Here is a 21,757-nt window from a genome sequence, read left to right as displayed (position 1 = left end):
GTTATCAAAATTTTTTCAAGTGAAACCAAAAAAAACAAAAACAAAAAAAAACAAAAAATGAAAAATGCTGCTACACGTAATACCAGGAGCTCAACGCGATCGCTTGATTCGCGGTCCCGAAGAGAATTGGCGCGCTCGTCATCGTCGCGAAAACCCAAAGCGACTCAGCGGACCAGCTTCATTCGAGCCAGTGAAGATGATGCTCAATTTGTGCCGCCAAGCAAATGTCAATGCGAATCATGTCAGCTGCGCACTCCGAGCGCCGCGTATCAGCTGGAGCGAGATCGCATTGTTGCAAGCCGGTTCAATGTGCTGAAGGAGATCGATCAGAGTATCGACGATATGATCAGCGATCTGGAGCAACTGGTCATGTTCCAGTCGATTTCGGTGGAGCCGGAGAAGCTCTTGGAAAGCTGCAGGGCTCTCGATTGGATGGCGAATCGATTGACCGATCTGAAGTTTAAGACCTATGACTATCCCATAGCCGATAATCCGAGCAACTGTTTTGTGGATCCGCATCAGAAGGTGCTCTTCGCCAAATACTTCTCCTCGCCCAGCAAGAACACGCTGCTGATCTACGGGCACTTGGATGTGCTGCCCGTTCAGATCGATTGCTGGATAAGCGATCCCTTCAAGCTGATAGCCAAGGATAATTTACTCTACGGCCGGGGCGTTACGTCCGGCAAAGGCATGATTGTGGGCTGGCTGCAGGCCATCGAGTGCTGGCTCAAGGTGCATAACGATCTGCCCATCAACATCAAATTCATTGTGGACATGCTGCACGAGGTGGGCAGCACCGGCCTGCAGGCCCACATCACGGCGAGAAGCGACTTCTTTGCGGACGTGGACTTCGTGGTGTTTGATGTGAATTCGTGGGTGAACAATATCAATCCCATCGTACCCTGCAGCCTCACCGGCTGGGCTCACTTTGGCGTGGAGGTGCGCGGCGCCAACAAGAATCTAGAGAGCGGTCTGGCCAGTGGCCTCGTCTACGAGCCAATGATTGATCTGTGCCATCTAATGAATGGGCTGGTCAACGACGAGCATGAAATCCAAATACCCGGCATCGAAATCAATATGAAGCGCCTAAGCACGGCCGAATGGCATCTACTCGAATCAGCCGTGTTTCGGACCTATGAGTATCGGGAGGATCTATTCGTGCGCCGGCTCAGGTTTGAGGATAACAAGGTTGAGTTTCTACAGAATCGTTGGTGCAAGCCCACGCTGACCATGCACGGGGTCGAGGGCGCCGACAGCCATCCGGGCTGTCGTCGCATTCTGCCGATGAAAGTGATGGGCAAATTCTCCATCAAACTGGTGCCCGACCAGGAGGTTAAACACGTATTCAACCTCGTCAAGGATCATATGCGGTTTCTGAAAGTCGAGCTGAATGTGAGCACCCAGCTCAATGTGAATTTGCTGAATGGCATAGAACCGCTTTCTTGGACCATGGACTCGAAACTAATCAAGGCCGTCTGTCGCGCCGTAGAATCTGTCTATGAAAAGGACGTGATTACCACGCACGCCATACCCATCTGTCTGCCCATCGCCAATGTGCTGCAAAAACTGGTCAACAAGCCGATCATCCTGCTGCCCTACTCAAAGCGCATAGATAAGCACCACCATGAGAACGAGAGCATTGAGAGCTTAAACGTCTCGCGGCACACCAAAACCTGTGCCGCGCTCTTCGCTGAGCTGTCGACGCTGCGCCCCAAGTGCAAGTGCAATGTGCTCTACCAATACTGCACTTTGCGTGGTGTTCAGGAGATTTTGGATGCCGAGCGTAACGTGGATTTAAATAAAGTTGCCGTCGAGAAAAAATGGTATCAATTCACGCAAAAAGCTGCCTCGAGCGATGATCACCCCACACGGTCCAGAGCCAGATCCACCACATATACCTTGAAGAAATATTTACTATTGCCCTTCAGATGCAAGAGAAAGATTAAGAGGAGACATACCCAATCGACTTGAATCGATATGTACCTTATATATGTACCTACTGTATGTTAAAAAGTCCAAATATCGAGTATTGTTTTCTCAATGCTTGATTAATATTTATTTAGATCTATGCTAAAACGTGAAGTGTCTCGAGTAAATGTGAAACAGGCATTGAGTTAATTATACTATAACAAAATCTTATGTAGTTTTTGATGAACATCGATCAGATCACTTATATATGTTATCTGATCCAGGTGGCTCCGTTTGATCTGTTCGTAATTTGGAAAAGTTCTTGAGCTCTAATTTGATTTAGATTTGATTCAGATTTCATTCAGTTAAAAATCAAAATTTCTATACATTTTGGCGATATTTAGGAAATTGTTATAGAAGATAGTAAAATGATTTGTTGGGGCGAACAGAACTGCTGCGGCGTATTTCTCGATCGTGACAAGAACGATCGTTGCAATTGCTTGCGTGATTTCTGCATCCGGGACTATGCTCCAGAAGATCGGATAACAGTGTCGGAGAAAGATTTGGATAAGGCGATTAACGCCTTGTATGACAAACAAGATTTCAATATGGTCTATACGAGCGAAATAATCGCGATTAAGAGCATATTGAGCAATCCGAAGTACGTGAATGAAACTAAACAGCTCATCGATCGACTCTCCCAGCGCCTCACCGAGCTCGAGTTCGACGTGGAGGTGGTAACAGTGCAGCCACATGGTAATGCGAAGACGCCGCATTATGTGATCTTTGCCAATTATTTCTCGACGCCCGCCAAGAACGTGGTGCTTGTCTACGGCCGCGTGACCGTGAAGGATGTGAAAAAGCGCGATTGGACGCACTACCCTTTTCAGCTGACCCAAACGAATCAGGATCTCTTTGGCAATGGCTTGACTTCCACAAAGGGTCCCGTGCTCTGTTGGATATTTGCCGCTCAGGCATGGCTCGACGCAATGCACGATCTGCCGGTCAACTTGAGATTCATTATCGATACCTTTGACACCGATTACAACCAGATGCTGCGAAAGGTGATTGACGATCGTAAAGTTTTCTTCAAGGGCGTGGATCTGTTGATAACTACCACCAATCTGTGGATAACATCAACAACCCCGCTGCTAACCACCAGCCACAGCGGCTACATTTACTTTGAGCTGGAGGTGAAAGAGAATGCCAAGAAGGAATGCCCAGAGGAACCCGAGCTAGCGGAGAGCTCAAAGAAACCAACACGACAGCCCATGGCTGAGATGTGCCTGTTGATGAACACTCTCACGGATCCAACGAGCAAATTAATGATAGATCTGAACCGTCATGTGCTGCCCGTAACACACCGCGATTGGGACATACTTTCCAAGGCTGAGATGGGCATCATGGAATTCAAGAACCAGTACGACGTCAAGCGACTACTCCACGAGGAATCGCAGGCATCGTTCCTCAAGCACCGTTGGTGCATGCCGGACCTGAGCATGCACAAGGTGGAGTACCGATCCTACGCCGGAATGCGCGAGTTTTATACACCATCCCGCGTTGTGTCCAAGTTCTCCGTCAAGCTGGTGCCCGATCAGAGTCTCGATTACGTCACTTTCTTGGTCAGAGACCATTTGGAGGATGCCTACAAGCGACTCAAGTGCGAGCATCCCGCATATCTACGGATCACGGACTCCCTTAAGCCCATAAACGAGGCCAGGCATGCGCCCTTCAATCTGTCAGCCAAGCGAGCGTACGAGCGCATTTTCGCGGTCGAGGCTGCCATCCCCGATACCATGTGCACCTGCATACCCATGCTGAACGAGCTGCGCAAGTACTGCATGAGCAACGCCCAGGTGATGGGCATGCCCTTCTGCTCCGTCCACATGCAGGGCGGTCAGATAAACGAGGGCTTCACTCGCGAGCATTTCTTCAAGAATCTGGAACTGTTTGTCACAATGCTGTTCGAAGTGGCGCTCGTGCCACCTGAGTGCAAATGCACCGAAATCAAGGACTTCTGCTTCGAGAATGGCAAGACGGTGTATCGCGACTTCATACGCATGATGCACCCGCGAGAACGTCAAGTTTCGGACGTCCTCTTTGAGCTGGACGAGGCTGAGATCGATAAGGCGCCAGGCCACCGAAGAGACTATCCGTCCATAACAGAAATGCTATTGGGCAAAAGGAGCGCACAAGCGGCAAAACGCTAAAGGATCCCATGCTTGGCGCATTCATTCACTTATCAAGTTGTTCATAATCCAATCGTTCCATGTGAGAGTAGTCTACAGTACAGTATAGTATTTCGCTGTTCAAGTCGACAGCGCCCAACACAGAAACCAATAAAACTTGTTCAATTATGATGCTAATGCCCCCGACAAAAAAGAAATTAATTGATAAGAATTTCTTAGATTGCTAGCTTAACAAACCTTTAAGCACGAACGAAAACTATACTTGTTTATGTACAAATTAGTGTAACATTGCCAACTGTCATATACTCTGTTTCTTTATTCGAAAGATATTCCAATTTAATTTCCACTTGGAATATTGTCTATATTCTTAAAAGTTACTAACCAAACTTCAGAATTAGTCTATGTATATTCCGCTGTCATTCCATAGTCCCAAACCAGTTCTCTAAAAAAGTGAGATAAAAGCTACGTTAAATCAATATACCTCAATATATTCTAAACACAGCGCACTGCCAAGCAGTCTAAATATATATTTTTTGGAAATATTCCAAATAGCCAGACGGCGAACAGCCACAGGCCAACAATAATATATAAGTATGTGTTAACTTGATGTGATAAGACGTATAAAAAGTTTAATATTTTGATTAGCATATCAGCAGAGGAGGTACGGAATATTGTAGATAATAGGTAAAGAGCCACGCGACATTAGGCTACGAATTTGAGATACGGTAGATGTATGTACATATGGATACGATATGAGATACGGTAGCAGAAGCAAAGTAAATAAACAAACATTTAAGTAAAGTAAATAAGTATTTAAAATAAATAAATAAACTATATATGGATATACATATAGGGAATAACGTTTTACTATCTGACTATAAGTAATTTCACAAACTATTGTATGAATACTTTCATCACTTAGGTATATACATACATATGCATGTTCATATGTACATGTATACATAAATAAATGTGTAAATACACATTCATACATACATTTACATATGTATGTATATAAACATGTATACAAAGGTACATAAGTAGTTCATATTAAGTACATACATACATACAGACATGTACATACATCCATACATATGTACCTACCTAGATCAGTAGACGCCCCGCTAATTGATTTCAATTTCCTATCATTTTCTACATACTGTACTAATAGACCATTTTTATTCAATTTGCAAGCACCAATCTGCTGTTTTATCAAATTTTATTAGAATGTTCATGCATACACATACATACATTCCTACATATGTATGCATCCACATACACAAGTACTACACTGAAAGCTAAGCAATTCAAACATAATAAATTAAGGTACCTAAAAAGAAATGCAAGAACTAAAGCTGAGCAAAAGCAGAGCAAAACCAGTTCCCATAGATTCACACACAATAAAAGCATCACATCAATGCGAGCAAAAAAGCTTTTTCAATTCAAAAGCACAAAACGCAAAACAAAAATGCACGACGCAAATGCCGGCATAAAGAACGTAACGCAAACACACATAAAAATACAAACAAAAATGAAACAAATAACGCGACACGTGTCGAGCGAAGAATGTGAGAAAGAAAACAGAAAAGTTGATAAGAAGGAGAGCAAAACAAAACACGGTAATATTGGCATTGATCTGCCAACGAAAACTAATGTGAATATGAAAATATGTAAAAATAGTAGCAATCAATGAGAAAATGATGCGTGAGCCGACTCTTAAATACCCTCTGTCCATCGCTAATACAAATATAAAAATGTTGCTTGACAAAATATAAATTTAAACTTCTGTTAAGAAGCAAAAAATAATCGAAATACTTAAGTTACTTATATATACGCATATTATATATATACTTATATTTCATTGCATATACATATCTGCATATAATTATTTTAAATTATCATTAATAAAGTTTTAGAACATTTTCGAATAATACCCCATTTCTATGCCCACTCTTTATGGCTTTTCTTATAGTTAAATGTCGCCCCATGATCTATTGCACCTACTCAACCCTAATATACCCCTCGAGTCCTAAGTTTGCTTTACACTATTTAATCGCATTTATAAAATCATTGTGTTCTGCATCCCCTCACACTCACACTCACCGCACTCTCTATCTATCACTCTCTCTCTCTCTCTCTCTCTCTATCTGCCCGTCTGCCGTTCTCTCATTCTCTCTATAAGTTCAGCAAGGCAATGTTGATTTCAATAAGCTAGCTCTGCGCTTCCCCAGTTCGCGGTTGTACGCGGCGAATAGTGGACGTGTTTGTCCGAAATAGTAGCAAGTTTTACCAAAGTTCGAAAAAGACTGCGCAAATTGCTCACGCAAACTTACTCTTGAAAAGTTATGAAAAGTGATCTTATTGTTGTTTGAGTGTGTTAGTTTCGTTCAGTGTATAATATGCTCAACAAAAAGCTACAAATCGTCGCCAGACATGTACTCAGGCAGAGCTTGGGCCACAAGGCGCTGCGCTGGTAAGTGAGTCCTTCTTAGCGGAGACATAAACCCACCCACACACACACATATATATATATATATATTTAAATCAATGTCAAGTAGCCAGGACCTCAGCTTTTGTAAAGGATTACCTCAACTGAACATATGCTCGTAGTTGGTTCGATTGGATTATCTTGAAAATGCTTGAGTTCGGGGTTGTTCCTCTCCACGTCAGCTTCTCTGTATTGCCAGAGAAATTACGTAATATTCCAAAGAAACCATATACCAAATGCTACCCGACTTTAACAAGCTGTGCAGAGCATCTGATTGAATTTAGTACATGTATTAAGTGTCTAACAAATATAAATGTGTGTATTCATGAAACTACGCAAAACCGTTGGAAGCACCTGTTGCTGTGGAACATTTCCGTTAACAGCTGAGAACATTTAGAACAGATATAAACCACTTGATACCAGAAAGCACACTTACTTTATTTATTTTTACTTATTATTATATATATATAATATATATATATAAACAAATACGCAATTATCGTGATAAGCAGCAATGGCATGTAACTGTTAATATGCTCTTATATATGTATGTGCATATGTTTACATACGTACGTACATACATATTTACATGCTTATATGCGTGCACACACACATGCATATATGCGACGCTCTCCAAGCTAAGCCAAACAAAAACAATAGACGAAACATTGAAGAGCAGTTACTGTAAACAGAGCGCCATAAAATACTTGCCATAAACTATTTTTAGCTTTAGCTTTTGAATAGCTTTTTCTTAGCTTGAGAACTGAATATATCAAAGACACACAACCCCTTCGCAGCAGAGACACAAACCACGGCAAACATGTTAACATATTTCAGTGTATAATTATTATTGAACTACATGTGCTATAAAAATACCCTATAAAAGCTGATATAGGTAAGATAATTCATAAAAGCGCACAAATTATATCCCTATTTTATGATTAACTAATTAACTTCTACATGCCCAGAAAAACAGAAAACTCGTAAACTTTATCGCAAAGTATTATGGGGGTTATATAATAACAAAACGTTTTTACAGACAAGCCCCATTTTGATCACTATAGAAAAATATTGTCATATCATGCGAAGGTTAGACAAGGTTAGACGATGGTTTTTGATGTGGATTCATATATAATATTTATTTAGAGACTCTTATATTAGATTGGAAAACTTCCAATCAGTTAAAATACATACATTGTATGTATTATTATTATTATATCTCTCGACCTTTCCATTGCAGGCTCTCCACATCGAGCCCCGCCCACAGCAGCTACTTACATCACATAGGCAAGGAGCCGCTTGCCTATCGCAATGTCGGTCAACAGCTCGAGCTGGCCGCCTCGCAGTTTGGTAGCACGGAGGCGCTGGTGTCATGTCACGAGGACAAGCGATATACGTACCGCAGCCTGATAGCCGAGGTGGATCGGCTGGCAGCATCATTGCGAAAGCTGGGCCTAAACAAAGGCGATGCCGTGGGCATCTGGGCGCCCAACTATGTACAATGGTATCTGGGCATGATAGGTGCAGCGCGGGCAGGCCTCATCTCGGTGGGCATTAATCCTGCCTACCAGGCTCCCGAAGTTTCATACTGCCTGAACAAAGTGGACATCAAGGCCATTATAGCGCCCGAGACATTCAGGACGCAAAATTACTATGAGATCTTGCGCAGCATCTGCCCGGAGCTGGCCGACTCGGAGCCGGGCAAGATCAGAAGCGAGAAATTCCCACATCTGCGCGCGGTTATTATTAATAGCACACAGAGCCTGAAGGGCGCGCTGCGCTTCGACGATGTGCTAGGCTTCAGCAATGCCGATGAGCAGGCGGAGATTAGCAAACTGCAACGCCATATCCTTCCCGAAAGTCCATGCAATGTGCAGTTCACATCCGGCACTACCGGCAATCCCAAGGCGGCGGTGCTCTCGCACCACAACTTCGTCAACAATGGCATCCACGTGGGCAAGCGCAACGAGATAGCCGGCGAACGAATCTGTGTTCAGGTGCCACTGTTCCATGCCTTTGGCGTAGTCATCACCATCATGGCGTCCATGGCCACGGGTGCCACTATAGTCCTGCCAGCAGCCGGCTTCAGTCCCGAGGACTCGTTGAAGGCGATCATCAAGGAGAAGTGCACTGTGATACACGGCACACCCACAATGTACGTGGATCTGGTTGCTATGCAGCGAAAGCTGCAGATGCCACTGGGCAAGATTAAGAAGGCGATCACAGGCGGTGCCACCGTCTCGCCGCAACTCATCCTGGATGTGAAGAGCGTCCTGGGCGTGGAGGCCATGCACAGTGTCTACGGCCTGACCGAGTCAACGGCTGTCATCTTCCAGTCGCAGCCCGGCGAGGAGGGCAATCGAGTGCTCGACTATGTGGGCCATCTCACTGACCACGTGGAGGCCAAGGTCATCGATGAGCAGGGCTGCCTGGTGCCCCTGGGCCAGCCGGGCGAGCTGTGCGTACGCGGCTACCTAACCATGCTGGGCTATCACGGCGACGAGGCGAAAACAAAGGAAATACTCGGAGCCGACAAATGGCTTCACACGGGCGATCAATTCGTGCTCGAGAAAGATGGCTACGGTCGCATCGTGGGCCGTCTCAAGGACATGGTCATACGAGGCGGTGAGAACATATTCCCCAAAGAGGTTGAAGACTTTTTGAACACCCACCCACAGGTGGTCGAGGCTCATGTAGGTGTACCAACCATCTCCCATTAAGCAGTTGATCAGTAAATGAATTTCTTCCTTAGGTAATTGGCGTTCCCGACGAGCGTCTGGGCGAAGAACTGTGCGCCTTTGTACGCCTCGAGAGCGACGTCGATCCCAAGTCGTTCACCAATGCAACTGTGCGCGCCTACGCCAAGGGCAAACTGGCGCACTTCAAGGTGCCCCACTATGTGGTGCCCGTCGATTCATTCCCCAAGACCACCTCCGGCAAAGTACAAAAGTTCAAGCTATTGAAGCAATTCGAGGAGACTTTCCCACAGAAGAAGGATCAGACACAGGCTGTTCGAGTTTAAATATTACGACTAGTTCTGGTTCTCGTTTAACTCATCATTTAGCAATAAAGATTGTTAATTAAAGGTAAACACATTTCCTTTTATTTAGAATCTAACCCCTTTATTCCCGGGCGATGCAATTCTTCGTAAAGTTCTGTACGACTGCTTCCCATAATAAAAATCAAAGTTAGTTTTTGAAACAATTACTATTTTATTTTAGGTTTTGAAATGATTTAGCAAAAAATATTTTAGATTTTCTTTCTATAGCAATTTGTGTTATACTGTTATACAATCAGCTTTGTTTGCTTTATTTCTTAAATTCATTCACCTTATATAGGGCATGCACACAAGTTCTGTTCAGTTGCTGTTGTTTTGCTGGGGGCTCACACATAAAAATAACATAGAGTATCTGAATATTACTTAAGAATTAATGACAATGCTGCGTGTTATAGACGTCTGCGTATCCCTTTAGCTTACTCATTTAAGACTTGCCAGATTAGATACCGTTACGGATAGGGATACGGATGCGACCTCAGATACAGAATACAATCAATGATAACAAATTAAAAATTAAAATTGTAACTAAATGCTAAGTCCTAAGAACTAAGTGTAATATCTGATTTAACCTATAGAGTAGATCAATTAACATAGATGATTCTCTGATTAATCCTGATGCTAAAAACTAAATAAATAATGTTTAATCAATTTCACAAAACACACGCACAAAAAAATAATAATTAAAGCTTAAGTTCATAGTTCCTAAAAATGGAGCTGCGTAACATTTTACAATTTTAGATATTAGAATTTAGTGGGCTTTAGCTTTATAAATTAAGGACATCAAGTGATTTTTTGTTTTTTTGTTTTGTTTGTTACTTAACTTTGAGCTCAATGGGAAATACGTGGGCTAGACTTATAATTGGATTTCTGGGTTTTACTTTTCTTTTTGGGGCATAACATTTATGTTCATATATATATACGATATCTCAATTTGTTTCTTTTTGTTTTTGGGTTAGAATACCATAATATGTATATGTGTAGTTATAAATGTATATTGTGTATATATATATAGTTAATAAGTTGAATGCAAATCTATTCATATACTGCTTGAGCTAAATGCCTAACCCTCATTGGATGTTGCATATCCTGGTTGTGGGGCAACATAATCTACAGTCGGGGATAGCGTTTGAAACAGTTTTCATTGAAGTTGTTTAAAGAGTGGCTCTACTATTATACTGTCATACTGTTATACTACTTTTAGGTTACTATAAATCGATCAGATCTTTTATTCAATTTCTTCAAATGATTTTTTTGATTTTACGGATCGTATGCCTATAATGACCTACATATAACACTTTAGTTATTTCTTCTCATTTGCTTTATTCAATATCAACCCATAAATAGTTCTCTTGAGACTGTGACGGATCCACTTACTATGAGTGTTTAAATATGTATATGTGAGTGTGTGCATAAAATATCTTTATATTTTTTTTTCTTTTCTATTCCCTCATCTTATCATAGCCGTATATGAAAATCGATATACATATATGTATATAAATTGTTTTTGCCCTCCTCATAGCTCATCCATTGAAGCGTTCATTAATGAAAATATTTACAGGAAACTTTGTTTAATCCAATTTGCAAATTATTTAAGGCTTATTTCTAGATTTCTTTTCTCCATCCATATTTATTATTTCCTGTTTCTCCTTCGCTTCTCTCATGACTTTTCCCTTTTTGGCCTTTGCTTTGCGCCAAGCTTTGCTTTTGTTTAGTTTGTTTTAGTTTTTGATGTTGTTTTGTTGCCCATCCAATTGTTCTACAATGTATGCGCGCCAGCTTTAAAAGCTATCATCATCATAATCATCCGCATCCTCCTCTTCGTCGTCGCCACCCACAATTAGCTCCTCCTGCTGAGCATCGGCGTCTATTTCGTAAGCCTCTTCTGCTGCCTCGGCAATCTGCTCAATGACGGCGCGTTCCTCGTAGCCCACATCATCCTCGACAAGTGCCTGTCATGCGAGTGGAGGTGCAGCGGCAACATCCGCATCGGCCGCATCCTCCGACCAGCTTACCTCCATGGGCGTGCCATTCAGGCTGCTGATCTGCTCTAGCATTAATGCCTCCTCGATGGACATGTGTGACGGTTGCTTTTGGCGCTTGGAGAGCGTGCAGCCTGCCGCGGATGCTGTGCTGGATGCCGACGAGCTGCGCATATCCTCGGACGAGGCCGAGCAGCTCTCATCCTCGGAATTGGCGCCGCTGACCATGGCCTCGCCAGCTGATTCCTGTATCTCATGGAACTTCTTCAGGGCCTTGGGATAGGCATCCACAGCGCTCATCAGCTTCATGGTGCTGCTGCGTGGCCGCAACCCCACACTGATTGAGCCTTTATGCGGCGAACTGGAGCACAACTCGTCCACGTGCCAATCGGGCAGCATCAATTCATTCGGCTGCGGCGGCAGTGGCTCCAGCTGTGTCTGTGGCTGTTGCTGTTGGCGCTGGGAGGAGGCTTTGGTACAAACGGACTGGGAGCTAGCACGGCAAAGCGGATGCGGTGACTCCTCCTCTAGGCCATGGCTGCGCATCACTGCCGTGGCCGACAAGCTCTGCGACAGCGGATTGGGACCAGGGCTATGTCCGTTCTGGCCATGGCCATTGCTGGCCACAGTGGCGCTCTGCGAGAGCTGGCGACGCTGCGTGGGGCTGCGCTCACTGGTGCTGCGCAACGAGCCGGCGCGTCGCACCAGCTTCGAGGCGGCCACCTGCGGCGTTTCGTCGTCCATTTCGAGCACATAGCTAACGGAATCGTGGCGCTTGATGACGCCCTTGATGACTGGCGATGTGTTGGCTGAGTTGTGGCTTGATTCCAGGCAGGAGCGCGACGAGCTGCAGCGACTATGCAGGTGATTGAGGGAGCAATCGAGCGAGTTGTTGGAGAGCTCCTGGAGTTGGGCCTGGACCAGTTGCAGCTGCTCGGAGCGCTGCTTCAGATGGTACTGCAACTCCTCTTTGTCGCAGGTGAGGCGTTTGCGTTTGATGTTCTCGTGGTTGAAGGCCTTTTGCATCTCTTCCATTTGACGCTGGAGATCTCTGCAGAGGATAGATCTAAGAGTTAGTAAAAACGATCAAGGTTAGCATTAGCAGAACTATCAACACTTACTTCTCCTTCTCGCTTTTGGCCTCCAGCTCGGTGCGTAGCATCTCATTTTGGGACTCGAGCAGGGTGAGGCGATTGCACATGCTGCGCTGCTCCTCGTTGTCGCGCTTCAGCTCGGCATTCTGCTTGGTCAAATCGGCGATCTTCTCCTGCTTCATATCAAGCACGTGACGCAGGCTCTCCGCCTCACTGCGCCACAATTCGACGCTGCCGGTGTCGCTCAGTCCGCTGCTGCTCCTGCTCGGGCTACGACGCTGCGACGAACTGCGCAGCACACTGATCTCATCCTCAGACAGGGTCAGACGATCGCGCAGATCGCGCTCCTTGTGCTCGGTGCTGGCGCGTAGCGTTTGCAGCTCCTTGGTGATCGACTTGATGCGCTCCTGCAGCTGCTCCTCGCGCATTGTGGCCTCCGAGAGGCGTTGGGCATTGATGTTCTCGACTCGTGTCAGCTTCTCGCGCAACTGCAGCTCCTTGGCGTCCTGCTCCTGCAGGCGTGTCTGCAGCTGTAGCACTTGCTGCTCAGCCGCTGTTAGCTGCTGCTGCTTGTGGCGCAGCTGATGTGCGATCTCCTGGTGATACGTTTGCAGGGCCTGTTTCTTCTCCTCGTCCTTGGCCACTAGCTGGGCTTCCAGCTCGCGGAAACGCTCCTTGGCAAGCAGCTGCACCTCCTGTACTTTCTCGTGTGCTGCATCAGGAGTTTTCTAGTTAGTTAACCTATCGCTTCAACTTGTAGACTTTTGAGCTACACCTACCTTGCTGCAGTTCCCTGAGTTGCAAATGCTCCCACTCCTGCTGACGTTGCGACCACTCGACGTCCTTTTCGTGCAGCTGCTGACGCAGCTCTTCGCAGCTGTGTTGCGTCTGCTGCAGCAGCGCCATTGTCTCCTCCAGCGATATCTTCGCCTTACTCTCTCGACAGCTCAACATTTCCATCTGCAAAATAAAGAGCAAAAGAAATTTTAGTGAAATCTCTTCAAGGATTTGGCTACCTGCAATTGTTGGCATTTGAAGTGTTTTTCTGGCAGTTCGCACTTTGGGCCTATTGTTCGTGCGAATGGCTTTACGATGGGAATTTTCCCTGAGCCATAAATGCCATCAAATGCATTTTACGACGAGTGAAGGAACAAAGTGTCCTCAGTTGAAGCAAACCCTGACTAGCATAGTAAATATTTTTTAAGCATTTTTTAACCAACATTTAATGAAGTTATTTTCAAGGAATTCCTATCAATTAAAGTTGAAGACTGGCATTAGTAGTGTGTGTGCCTGCCCAGTGTTGATTGAGAAAGGCAAAAAGAGTTGCCAGGTTATCAAAACAATATTTCATTGAAGCTGAAAGGTATTCCCTAAATACTAAATAGTTTTTCATACATTATACGAAGATTACCTGTTTAAGGATATGTTGTAGATTATATATAGAGCAAAGCAACACTTCATCCATATACAATATGATATAAATTTCTATTACCCTGGTCTTCCTCTTTCATCTCTAGCTTACATTAGCTTTCAAGATCATAAAAGAGGATATCTAAAATGGAAACAAATATGCGTCACCCTCCACCCGTAAGTTTGGAAAATGCAATCGAAAGTATCACAAAAACACTCGAGGTATAACAAAGTATTTTGGAAACTGCTCATACCTCAAACCATCATATATTATGCTCTAAATATAATGTCAAAAAACTCTTATTTTACCTGCTGCTGTTCATATTGCGTGGTAGTCGCTATATTTTCCATGAAATTATTCATATTGCCTGTCCAACTGATCATATCAAAGTCCATCGTTTCGGCGGATAAATTTTCGTTGGGAAACACAAAATTGTCAAACATTTTTGTAAAATACTTTTAGAGCACACACAAACTCGTGTTGAACACGACGAATACTTGAAGTAGACTGACGAAAGGAAGAACTCTACCACGGCTTTTATAGCGAGCAGGTAGCTCAGGATGTGCGAGCAAAGATCCGGCGGACAGGTCAACCAAACAGTGAAGCAAATATTTACGGCGGATTTAGAAACGAGCGAAAACTAACGAAAAGGATTTACAATTTTTATACCACATGAGACGGAAGAGTACTGAAAAAAAAGCATAAAATATTTGCGAATTTTTGGGTGTAACCCTCGGTGGACCGATGGGCGTTTTTGGCTGCTTGGTCAACGCCTCGAGCCAAGAGCATCGACTCGAATCGTCTGGCTTAGAGCTACCTCATGTGGTTTGCTCACATATCAAATGCACGACCAAGAAATTCGTCACAGACGAGTCTGGGCTACAATCTTCGACAATCCTCTTTCAATTTGGGGCGTCCCTTGAGGGTTGTCTGAATGCTCTTCAATTTGCGCACCGCTTCCCTCCTTGCTACGCTTTGGGTGGACGCGTGTCGAAGTCTGAGCGCCTCAGCTGGCACCACACATCGCACATAGGTGTAGCATCTTAGGTTCGTTAACTACTTGACACCTAAATTTGATTAGCTCTAGCTCAAATTGCAATTGTCACGTTTCAATACGAATCTAATGAAAAGTCAAGAGAAGTTTTTGTTCTTTGAAGAATCAATTTGATGTGGCTCAAGTGGTTTTAGAAAGTCTGCATGCAAAATATCAGAATAAGCAAACTTGTGTATATCATATTATATGAAAGTTTTAGATATGACATATTCTATAGCAATCAATTCAATCTATTACATTTCAGATGCGATTGGGATGGACTTTTGTTATTGATTAAGTTTGTGTAGGGGGTATTTGCATGTTTTGAAGCTTCCCCATACATGAGTTAAGTCCTATAAAATCAATAGACTTTGCCTAAAATGTTAATTGTTTGATTGCCAGTTCTATAGTCAAAGCAATTGATCATTTGGATACTAAGAGAATATGACTAATGAACGAGGCATTTTGCCATCCATGAAGTCTCAGAGCAGTAAGTATATAATCACAAATAGAAGAAAAAGGCAAGCCTGGTAAGTCGAGTATGAAATATTTATATATATATATAGTCTAGTATATATATTATTCTATGGTCTACGTAGCTCTTATCGTTCAGTATAGCTCTTCTCTCGCTTATTTATTAAATCTCTATAAAAAAAAGAGTAGCAGTTCTGTGAATATTTCTACATAGGGAATGGGCTACCTCAATCTCACTAGCAAAGAGGAAGTGTCTAGAATTTCTTATCCTCTCTTAAAAAGAGAGAGAAAGAGAGAGAGATATATAAATCTTTCAAGCAAAAAGAGAGGAATTCCTTAATCTCCTCCTTTCTCGCTCTTTTTCTTTTTTTAAGAGACAAGCTGATCTGCAAATTAAAGGAGTGCGACGTTAATATAAATCTCTCTGCATGCACGCCCGTTGTCTGGCGACATGATTAATAATTTGGATGTCGTTACGTGTCTGCGACTAGTTCATGACACTGTCTTCGTCTTCGTGTTCCTCGTCGTCGTCTCTGCACTACCTGAGTAGCTGCAATTAAAAGATGACTCACTTCTGTGCAGGACACGTCGTCACTTTCGTCAATTTCGCTGACTGCACTTAATCCTTTGACAGACTGAGAAGAGTCTAAATAACAGTTTGAATTTGAAATTTCTAGAGCATTCTTCAGCTGTGACATTGACCGATGAGAGTCGAGTCGTGTCCTTCATATTTGTCCTCAATAAAACACGCTTCTCTCAACGTATCTCTCAGATATAAACGAACGTCCTTGTGCGGGCATTTTCCCGGTTTTCACACTACTATGCGAAATCTGAGCTCCGAAATCTGACTGGATCATAATATTTAAATAAATATTTATGTTGCAACAGCAGCCGTTAAGGCTTTTAGTGGGAAAACAAGAATTTCTCGAGTTGGGCAATCGAGAAATTCCGCCGAAAATTGTGCCTCGTGTTGAATATTTGTGCAACGACCGCATGCAACAAGTTAGCCAAATATTGCGGCAGCACTTCTCATCTACCACCATACGAAAGTTGTGTAATCAATGGGATTTTAAGGGGTTTTCTTCCACCTCGTGTTATGAAAAATTTCCACCGGCTCAGGGGGAAAATACAAAACATAATCGATTCGTTTAGGGATTTTTAGACATTTAAATTTTTAATGTAGAGTTGAAGTTCTTTAGGCAAAAAACCCTATCTTATTCAAATAAACTTCTAGAAATGTTAAATGATTCTTTTAATTCCGGTTCTTCGCTCGATCTTTAACTGTATTCAAACGTATATATATTCTTTCTTCTATTTCTAGTTGCTTCTAGTTCATTGTTCTTTCAAACTTTCTTTATATATCTACTGTTCCCAAAGATGGTTTTAACTTGATTCTGCTTTTTTGTTCCTTTTCACATCCATCATTCATACTAGTCTATACAATATCTTCCATGCTTAGCAACTATTATCTAACACAAGAAAAATCTGTGAATGAAAAAATGTTGCAAATTCCCCGCAAATAGATTTGGTTTTCTATATCCTCTTTTACTTTGCTGACTTATCGTGAGCTGAACAAACGTTTATCTATAGGCAATGTCATATGAGTGCCATTTCGTTCCCGCTTTGGTATATCCTGTATAAGGATTTACGCAATTGTACCTAAGATATATGCACGAAAAGTCTTAAAGCATAGCTAGCGAAATGTTTTTTCCTCTTTTGCTCATTTGCTGCGATCTCACCTGATATGCGCTGCTACCTGCTGCAAGATGCATTTTTGCGGTTGGGAAGTCAGCAGACAAACAACATCATAAACCGATTTATAAAGGGGAGAGCAGCACGGCAGAGCGCGAGATATATGCAAATGTTAAAATAATGTTTGTCGCGTATTTTTATGATCTTGTTATTGATATTTAATAGCTAACCAAAGCAAGCAAACACAGGTAGTTGAATATGCAACAAGTTCACCGAAGAGCTCAGATCTGGGCTCACTTGAAGCAATATGGGACCGACGTCTAGGTTTTAGATTGAAATATTTTTCCTGGGTATTAGATTGAATATATTTTTCACATGCTTAAGTTGAACATATATATACATAGAAGATAACATATCGATGCAGAAATATAAACACTTTAAAACAGAAGAAACTATCATTTGATAAAATCTGGCAACCAAGAATCAGAAACTATATATTACTAAACAATCCTTAGATTGTTAAGCTGAATCACATGTTACTTATTCATAGCTGAAAGGCTTCAATTTGAAGGTAGATTAGGCCAACAGGTAGTCAGAGAGAGTTAAGCCCGAACGAATTAAAAGACAATTGACAATTGATGAACTACATTTCCAACACCTCTGCAGGGTTTTATATGGAGCAAAGGGCTACGAAACAGTTGAAACCGTCAAAACTCACACGTGGCCAAGAAAATTCACAGAAATAGTCCAACGCATTGAAAATGATAACAATTAATTGAATGCCTGGGCAGAGCTCACACCCTTTCACAAAATAAGTAAAGGAGACAAAAGAATACGAAGCAGTTGTAAGGGTATCTTTCTCTCTATATATAGAGCAGGGGTATCACATATGTTGAAAGCAGGCCAAAACTTAGCGCTTGCCAAATTTTAATTAGTGCAAACAGAAAAGTGGCCCCGGCTCAGTGCCGGATCCGGTTGCAAGGGATTGAGGGTCTTAACGAACGGTGCAACAATTAAACAAAATTAGCTCAAATTTAAGCGCAGATTAAGGCAAATTTCCATAGCAGAGATTTCGGGGCTTTATTAGAGCAGGTGAGGCCTTTGGCTTGTGCCTGACAAAGGGAACCAGTCGTGCATAAAACTGAACAAAGTTTTTGACAGACTCTGCCAGACTCACGGAAATCTCTCGGCTTGGCCGGGCAATCCCTGGCGCCAGTTTCATTAAATCTCCCACTCCCTGTCTCTCTCTCTCTCTCTCTCTCTCACTCCGTCTGTCTATCTTGCCCTTCTGATTACCCCTCTCTCGGTTGTCTGCCTCATTGTATTCCATCGAGTTTGGAACTTTTGTAAAACTCTACTTAGACTCACCTGCTTGGACATAAATTGAATGACAATGGTGAGGCCCAAAGTCTGGCAATCCATCTCCTTCTGCCATTCACTATTCGCCTCGAAGTACTTGGACAACCGCTCGTAGTTTAAATAACCATCATCCATATACCGCTTCAGCCTGGGATAGTTGGCAACAATGTTGGCCGTGCTGGGCTGCATTGTGGTTGTGCTATGGGAGTCGTTGAGACTCTAATGGAAGACGGAAATAAAATGAAATAATACTTGTTAGGTTAAGATAATATTAAAGATTTAATAATTTATTATAAAAGTATTGAATATTTTATGATACATTTATGTATAGCAGTCCTGCGCTCTAGATACGAAATAAAGTCTGAAAACACTTTTTCTGTTTTATATCCCGTATAAATTGTATGAAAAATTCTCGAATAAATTATTATTAAAGTCCAGATGTCAAAAACCCCTATTGTATAATATACCATTTTTTTTATTTATTTATTATTTTATTTATTTTTTTTTATAAATATTCAACTTGAATCAAAGAATTTCATAGATATACTTTCTCTCTGGTTTTATGGTTTACGGGCAAGCAGACAGTCGGACATGAATAAAAATCTAGACTTTATATACTTAGGGCTAGGATTTCTCCAAGATTTTTTAAAATTATTCATCTATAGGTTAGAGTTGTGAGGTAGCTTTACCACTAATTAACTAGTATATTAATTTTGAAATAGTACATATATAGCGCATAATTATTATAATAGAATACATGTATAAGTGTTATACTAGATTATATTTGAGGTATTCTCTGTTATATGATTATTCTCCTATATATGCTTATCTTATATATTTCAATACTCACCTCATTTGTACTGGAATTTGTGGTTGCTGCTTTATTGCAAATTGCCCCATCTTCGAGTGCTTCAGCTGGTTGTGATTGCGCTTCCTGCGGCTGCTGCTGCTCCAATGTGCAGCCATTTGTCTCAGCTGGTTTTGTTGGCTCGGGGGTGTGGCTGCCGCAACGCTTCACCTTGGGCGCTTTTTCGGCGGCGCAGCTGCAGCTGCTGTTGGCAGTGCCGCAAACGCAGACCAGCTCATTGCTAAGGGAGGCCCGCTTGGAGTCACGCGGCGTTTGGCCGGAGGACAAGAGTAGACCAAGTCCATTGAGCTCCTGCAATTCCGTTTGATCGACTCCAGAACGTAGCGATTCTGCAAAGGAAGAAAGAGATAGAGTTAGTTTGTGTGGTATATCAAAATATGGATTAAATAAGAGCAGAGTTAGTTTGTGTGGTATATCAAAATATGGATTAAATAAGAGCCAAGAGAAAGTCTGTTGCGACGTCAACAATCATAATAACGATGAGCTAATGATGAGTCAGTTCAGCTAAGCTAGCTCATTCATTTGAGGCAGATGAGTAATTGCTGCGGCTCACAACAAACCACAAGCAATTGTCTGGGATCAGAGAGAGGCGGGCATCAATCTCAATGACAAACAGCACACGAAGCCACGAAGAAAGCGAAAGCACAACAAAAACTATGTCTTCATCAATTACGCAGATTACTTAAGGTGCGAGTGTGGCCACGCCCACTAATGGGGTTAGAGGCCTCTGGAGACAGTCTCATCAATAATACAAAGCTTCAGATGAGATCGGAGATAGAGGGAGATGGGTTAGAGGGAGATAGTCACGATTGTCATAACTTGCCAAGAGACATCAGAGTTGAGCTACCTGCAAGAGGCGTTCCATTAACTTACGACGATCCTCGCTGTATTGCGCCTCTACAGTCATTACTCGCGACTCACCTCACCCCACCCCCCGCCTCTGTTCACTATCTGCTAAAACATAACTTACACGATTTCCTTACAGCGCACGCGCCATAAAAGAGGCCTTTGGTCGTGTTACCGCATCAATTTATGGCTAACTGCCGTACAAAATTGTCAACGCCAACCAGTACAACCTGTACAGGCCCCAACCAATCAACAAACAGCACAGCCTGTTCATACTCGAGACATAAATTGAAGCCAAGTCTGTGGCATTTCTTCCTCGTAAATCAATTTCCTCTGCACTCGCCGAATTGTTCGCATTTTATCAATTGATTTGTGAAAATGATTTCTTAATTTATAAAAATTTATGTTTGTGATTATTGAGGTAAAAAAAGAAACATAATTATGATTGTTCAAATATTTCTGCAGAGCGAACACAATTTTGATGAATTTATCATTTATAGAAAATTATTTATTGTAGGCTAAGTTAAAGCTGGCATTAGTGCCCACTCCCCCCATTCCGCATGGCTCCAGCAAAACCTGCCTCTAAATTACCTGCGCCAGGTGAGTGCAGGAAAAAACTAACGCCGAGCATTAAGCCAATTACTCAAATTGGCTGTCGATGAGGCGATGACAGTTGGCCAATTAAACGAACTGGACAACAACTTAAGCCCAGACACAAGCCACAACAGAGAACCGAGCAGGTTAAATGGGAAAAACTGTTGACAGACAGTTGGTTGGGTCTAAGAGGTGTGGAGCTTAAGAGTAGTATGCTATATAGAGTTATATATAAACAGCTTAAGCGTTAATGAAAGGCAAAGATTGTCAAATGATAATAATGGGCATCAACAATGGAAAATTTTTAGTAAAAATTTCTTAAGGAATGGATTACCTTTTGCATATTGAAATAATAGCACTGATAATGATCATAATTATGGAAAAAAAAATTTTTATAAAAATATATAATAGTGACAATGACAATATAAGGAAAATGACGATGCTAACTTTGCTTTCAATTGTCATTATGAACATATACCAATAAAAAGTACATACATACAATAATTAAAATCATAATAATCAATAATAATAATCAATAATCAAAGAAAATTACTAAAAAGAAGCGAACAAATTTAGGATTTTTTTTGATTTGCTACTCATTAGGAATTTCCCTTAGCTTAACAGTCAGATTTCCCCAATTGCTAGGCGAATTCCCTAATGACCATTAGCAATAGATGGCAAGAAGACCTTGCCCCGATGGCACACCTGATGTGAAAGTCGCCTGTTGCAAGCTGCAAATTGCATGCGGCAAGTTGCAAGTCGCG

The 21,757-nt window shown here is 42.4% G+C and overlaps 4 protein-coding genes across 9 annotated transcripts in view; 3 read left to right on the top strand and 1 right to left on the bottom strand.

Moving 5' to 3' along the window:
- Positions 1–40: 40 nt before the first annotated feature.
- Positions 41–2,139, top strand: LOC6577612 (cytosolic non-specific dipeptidase). Its single transcript, XM_002003527.2, has one exon. The coding sequence runs from the start codon at positions 58–60 to the stop codon at positions 1,969–1,971; it is 1,914 nt and encodes a 637-aa protein (XP_002003563.1). The 5' UTR covers positions 41–57; the 3' UTR covers positions 1,972–2,139.
- A 197-nt stretch (positions 2,140–2,336) lies between these two features.
- LOC6577611 (cytosolic non-specific dipeptidase) lies at positions 2,337–4,118 on the top strand. Its single transcript, XM_002003526.1, has one exon. The coding sequence runs from the start codon at positions 2,337–2,339 to the stop codon at positions 4,116–4,118; it is 1,782 nt and encodes a 593-aa protein (XP_002003562.1).
- A 2,199-nt stretch (positions 4,119–6,317) lies between these two features.
- LOC6577610 (medium-chain acyl-CoA ligase ACSF2, mitochondrial) lies at positions 6,318–9,676 on the top strand. Its single transcript, XM_002003525.4, has 3 exons — positions 6,318–6,570; positions 7,826–9,278; positions 9,338–9,676. The coding sequence occupies exons 1-3, from the start codon at positions 6,497–6,499 to the stop codon at positions 9,605–9,607; spliced, it is 1,797 nt and encodes a 598-aa protein (XP_002003561.1). The 5' UTR covers positions 6,318–6,496; the 3' UTR covers positions 9,608–9,676.
- Positions 9,677–9,856: 180 nt separating this feature from the next.
- Positions 9,857–21,757, bottom strand: part of LOC6577605 (putative leucine-rich repeat-containing protein DDB_G0290503) — a 108,433-nt gene continuing 96,532 nt past the window's right edge. For 5 of the 6 annotated variants that reach the window (XM_002003524.4, XM_015165762.3, XM_015165764.3 and 2 more), the window contains 5 exons: positions 19,536–19,882; positions 18,695–18,904; positions 13,496–13,676; positions 12,744–13,428; positions 9,857–12,673 (listed from right to left, as the gene is read on the bottom strand). In XM_002003524.4, the coding sequence (XP_002003560.2) occupies positions 11,596–12,673; positions 12,744–13,428; positions 13,496–13,676; positions 18,695–18,904; positions 19,536–19,882 (2,501 nt within the window). In that variant the 3' untranslated portion in view covers positions 9,857–11,595. Of the gene's footprint in view, positions 12,674–12,743; positions 13,429–13,495; positions 13,677–14,435; positions 14,647–18,694; positions 18,905–19,535; positions 19,883–21,757 lie in introns of those variants that run through there. The other variant, XM_032729179.2, reaches the window with a different exon arrangement.

This window comes from Drosophila mojavensis, unplaced genomic scaffold (genome assembly GCF_018153725.1).
Source record: "Drosophila mojavensis isolate 15081-1352.22 unplaced genomic scaffold, ASM1815372v1 contig_36, whole genome shotgun sequence".
Taxonomy (NCBI): Eukaryota; Metazoa; Arthropoda; class Insecta; order Diptera; family Drosophilidae; genus Drosophila; species Drosophila mojavensis.
The sequence above is the reverse complement of the archived record's forward strand: the minus strand, read 5'-3'. Positions and strand labels throughout refer to the sequence as shown.

Bases quoted from the DNA above. Each gene is read 5' to 3' on its own strand.
- LOC6577611 (XM_002003526.1), top strand. From the start codon at position 2,337: ATGATTTGTTGGGGCGAACAGAACTGCTGCGGCGTATTTCTCGATCGT.
- LOC6577612 (XM_002003527.2), top strand. From the start codon at position 58: ATGAAAAATGCTGCTACACGTAATACCAGGAGCTCAACGCGATCGCTT.
- LOC6577610 (XM_002003525.4), top strand. From the start codon at position 6,497: ATGCTCAACAAAAAGCTACAAATCGTCGCCAGACATGTACTCAGGCAG. The intron at 6,571-7,825 runs GTAAGTGAGTCC...TTTCCATTGCAG, and splicing joins GGCCACAAGGCGCTGCGCTG to GCTCTCCACATCGAGCCCCG. The intron at 9,279-9,337 runs GTAGGTGTACCA...TTTCTTCCTTAG, and splicing joins CACAGGTGGTCGAGGCTCAT to GTAATTGGCGTTCCCGACGA.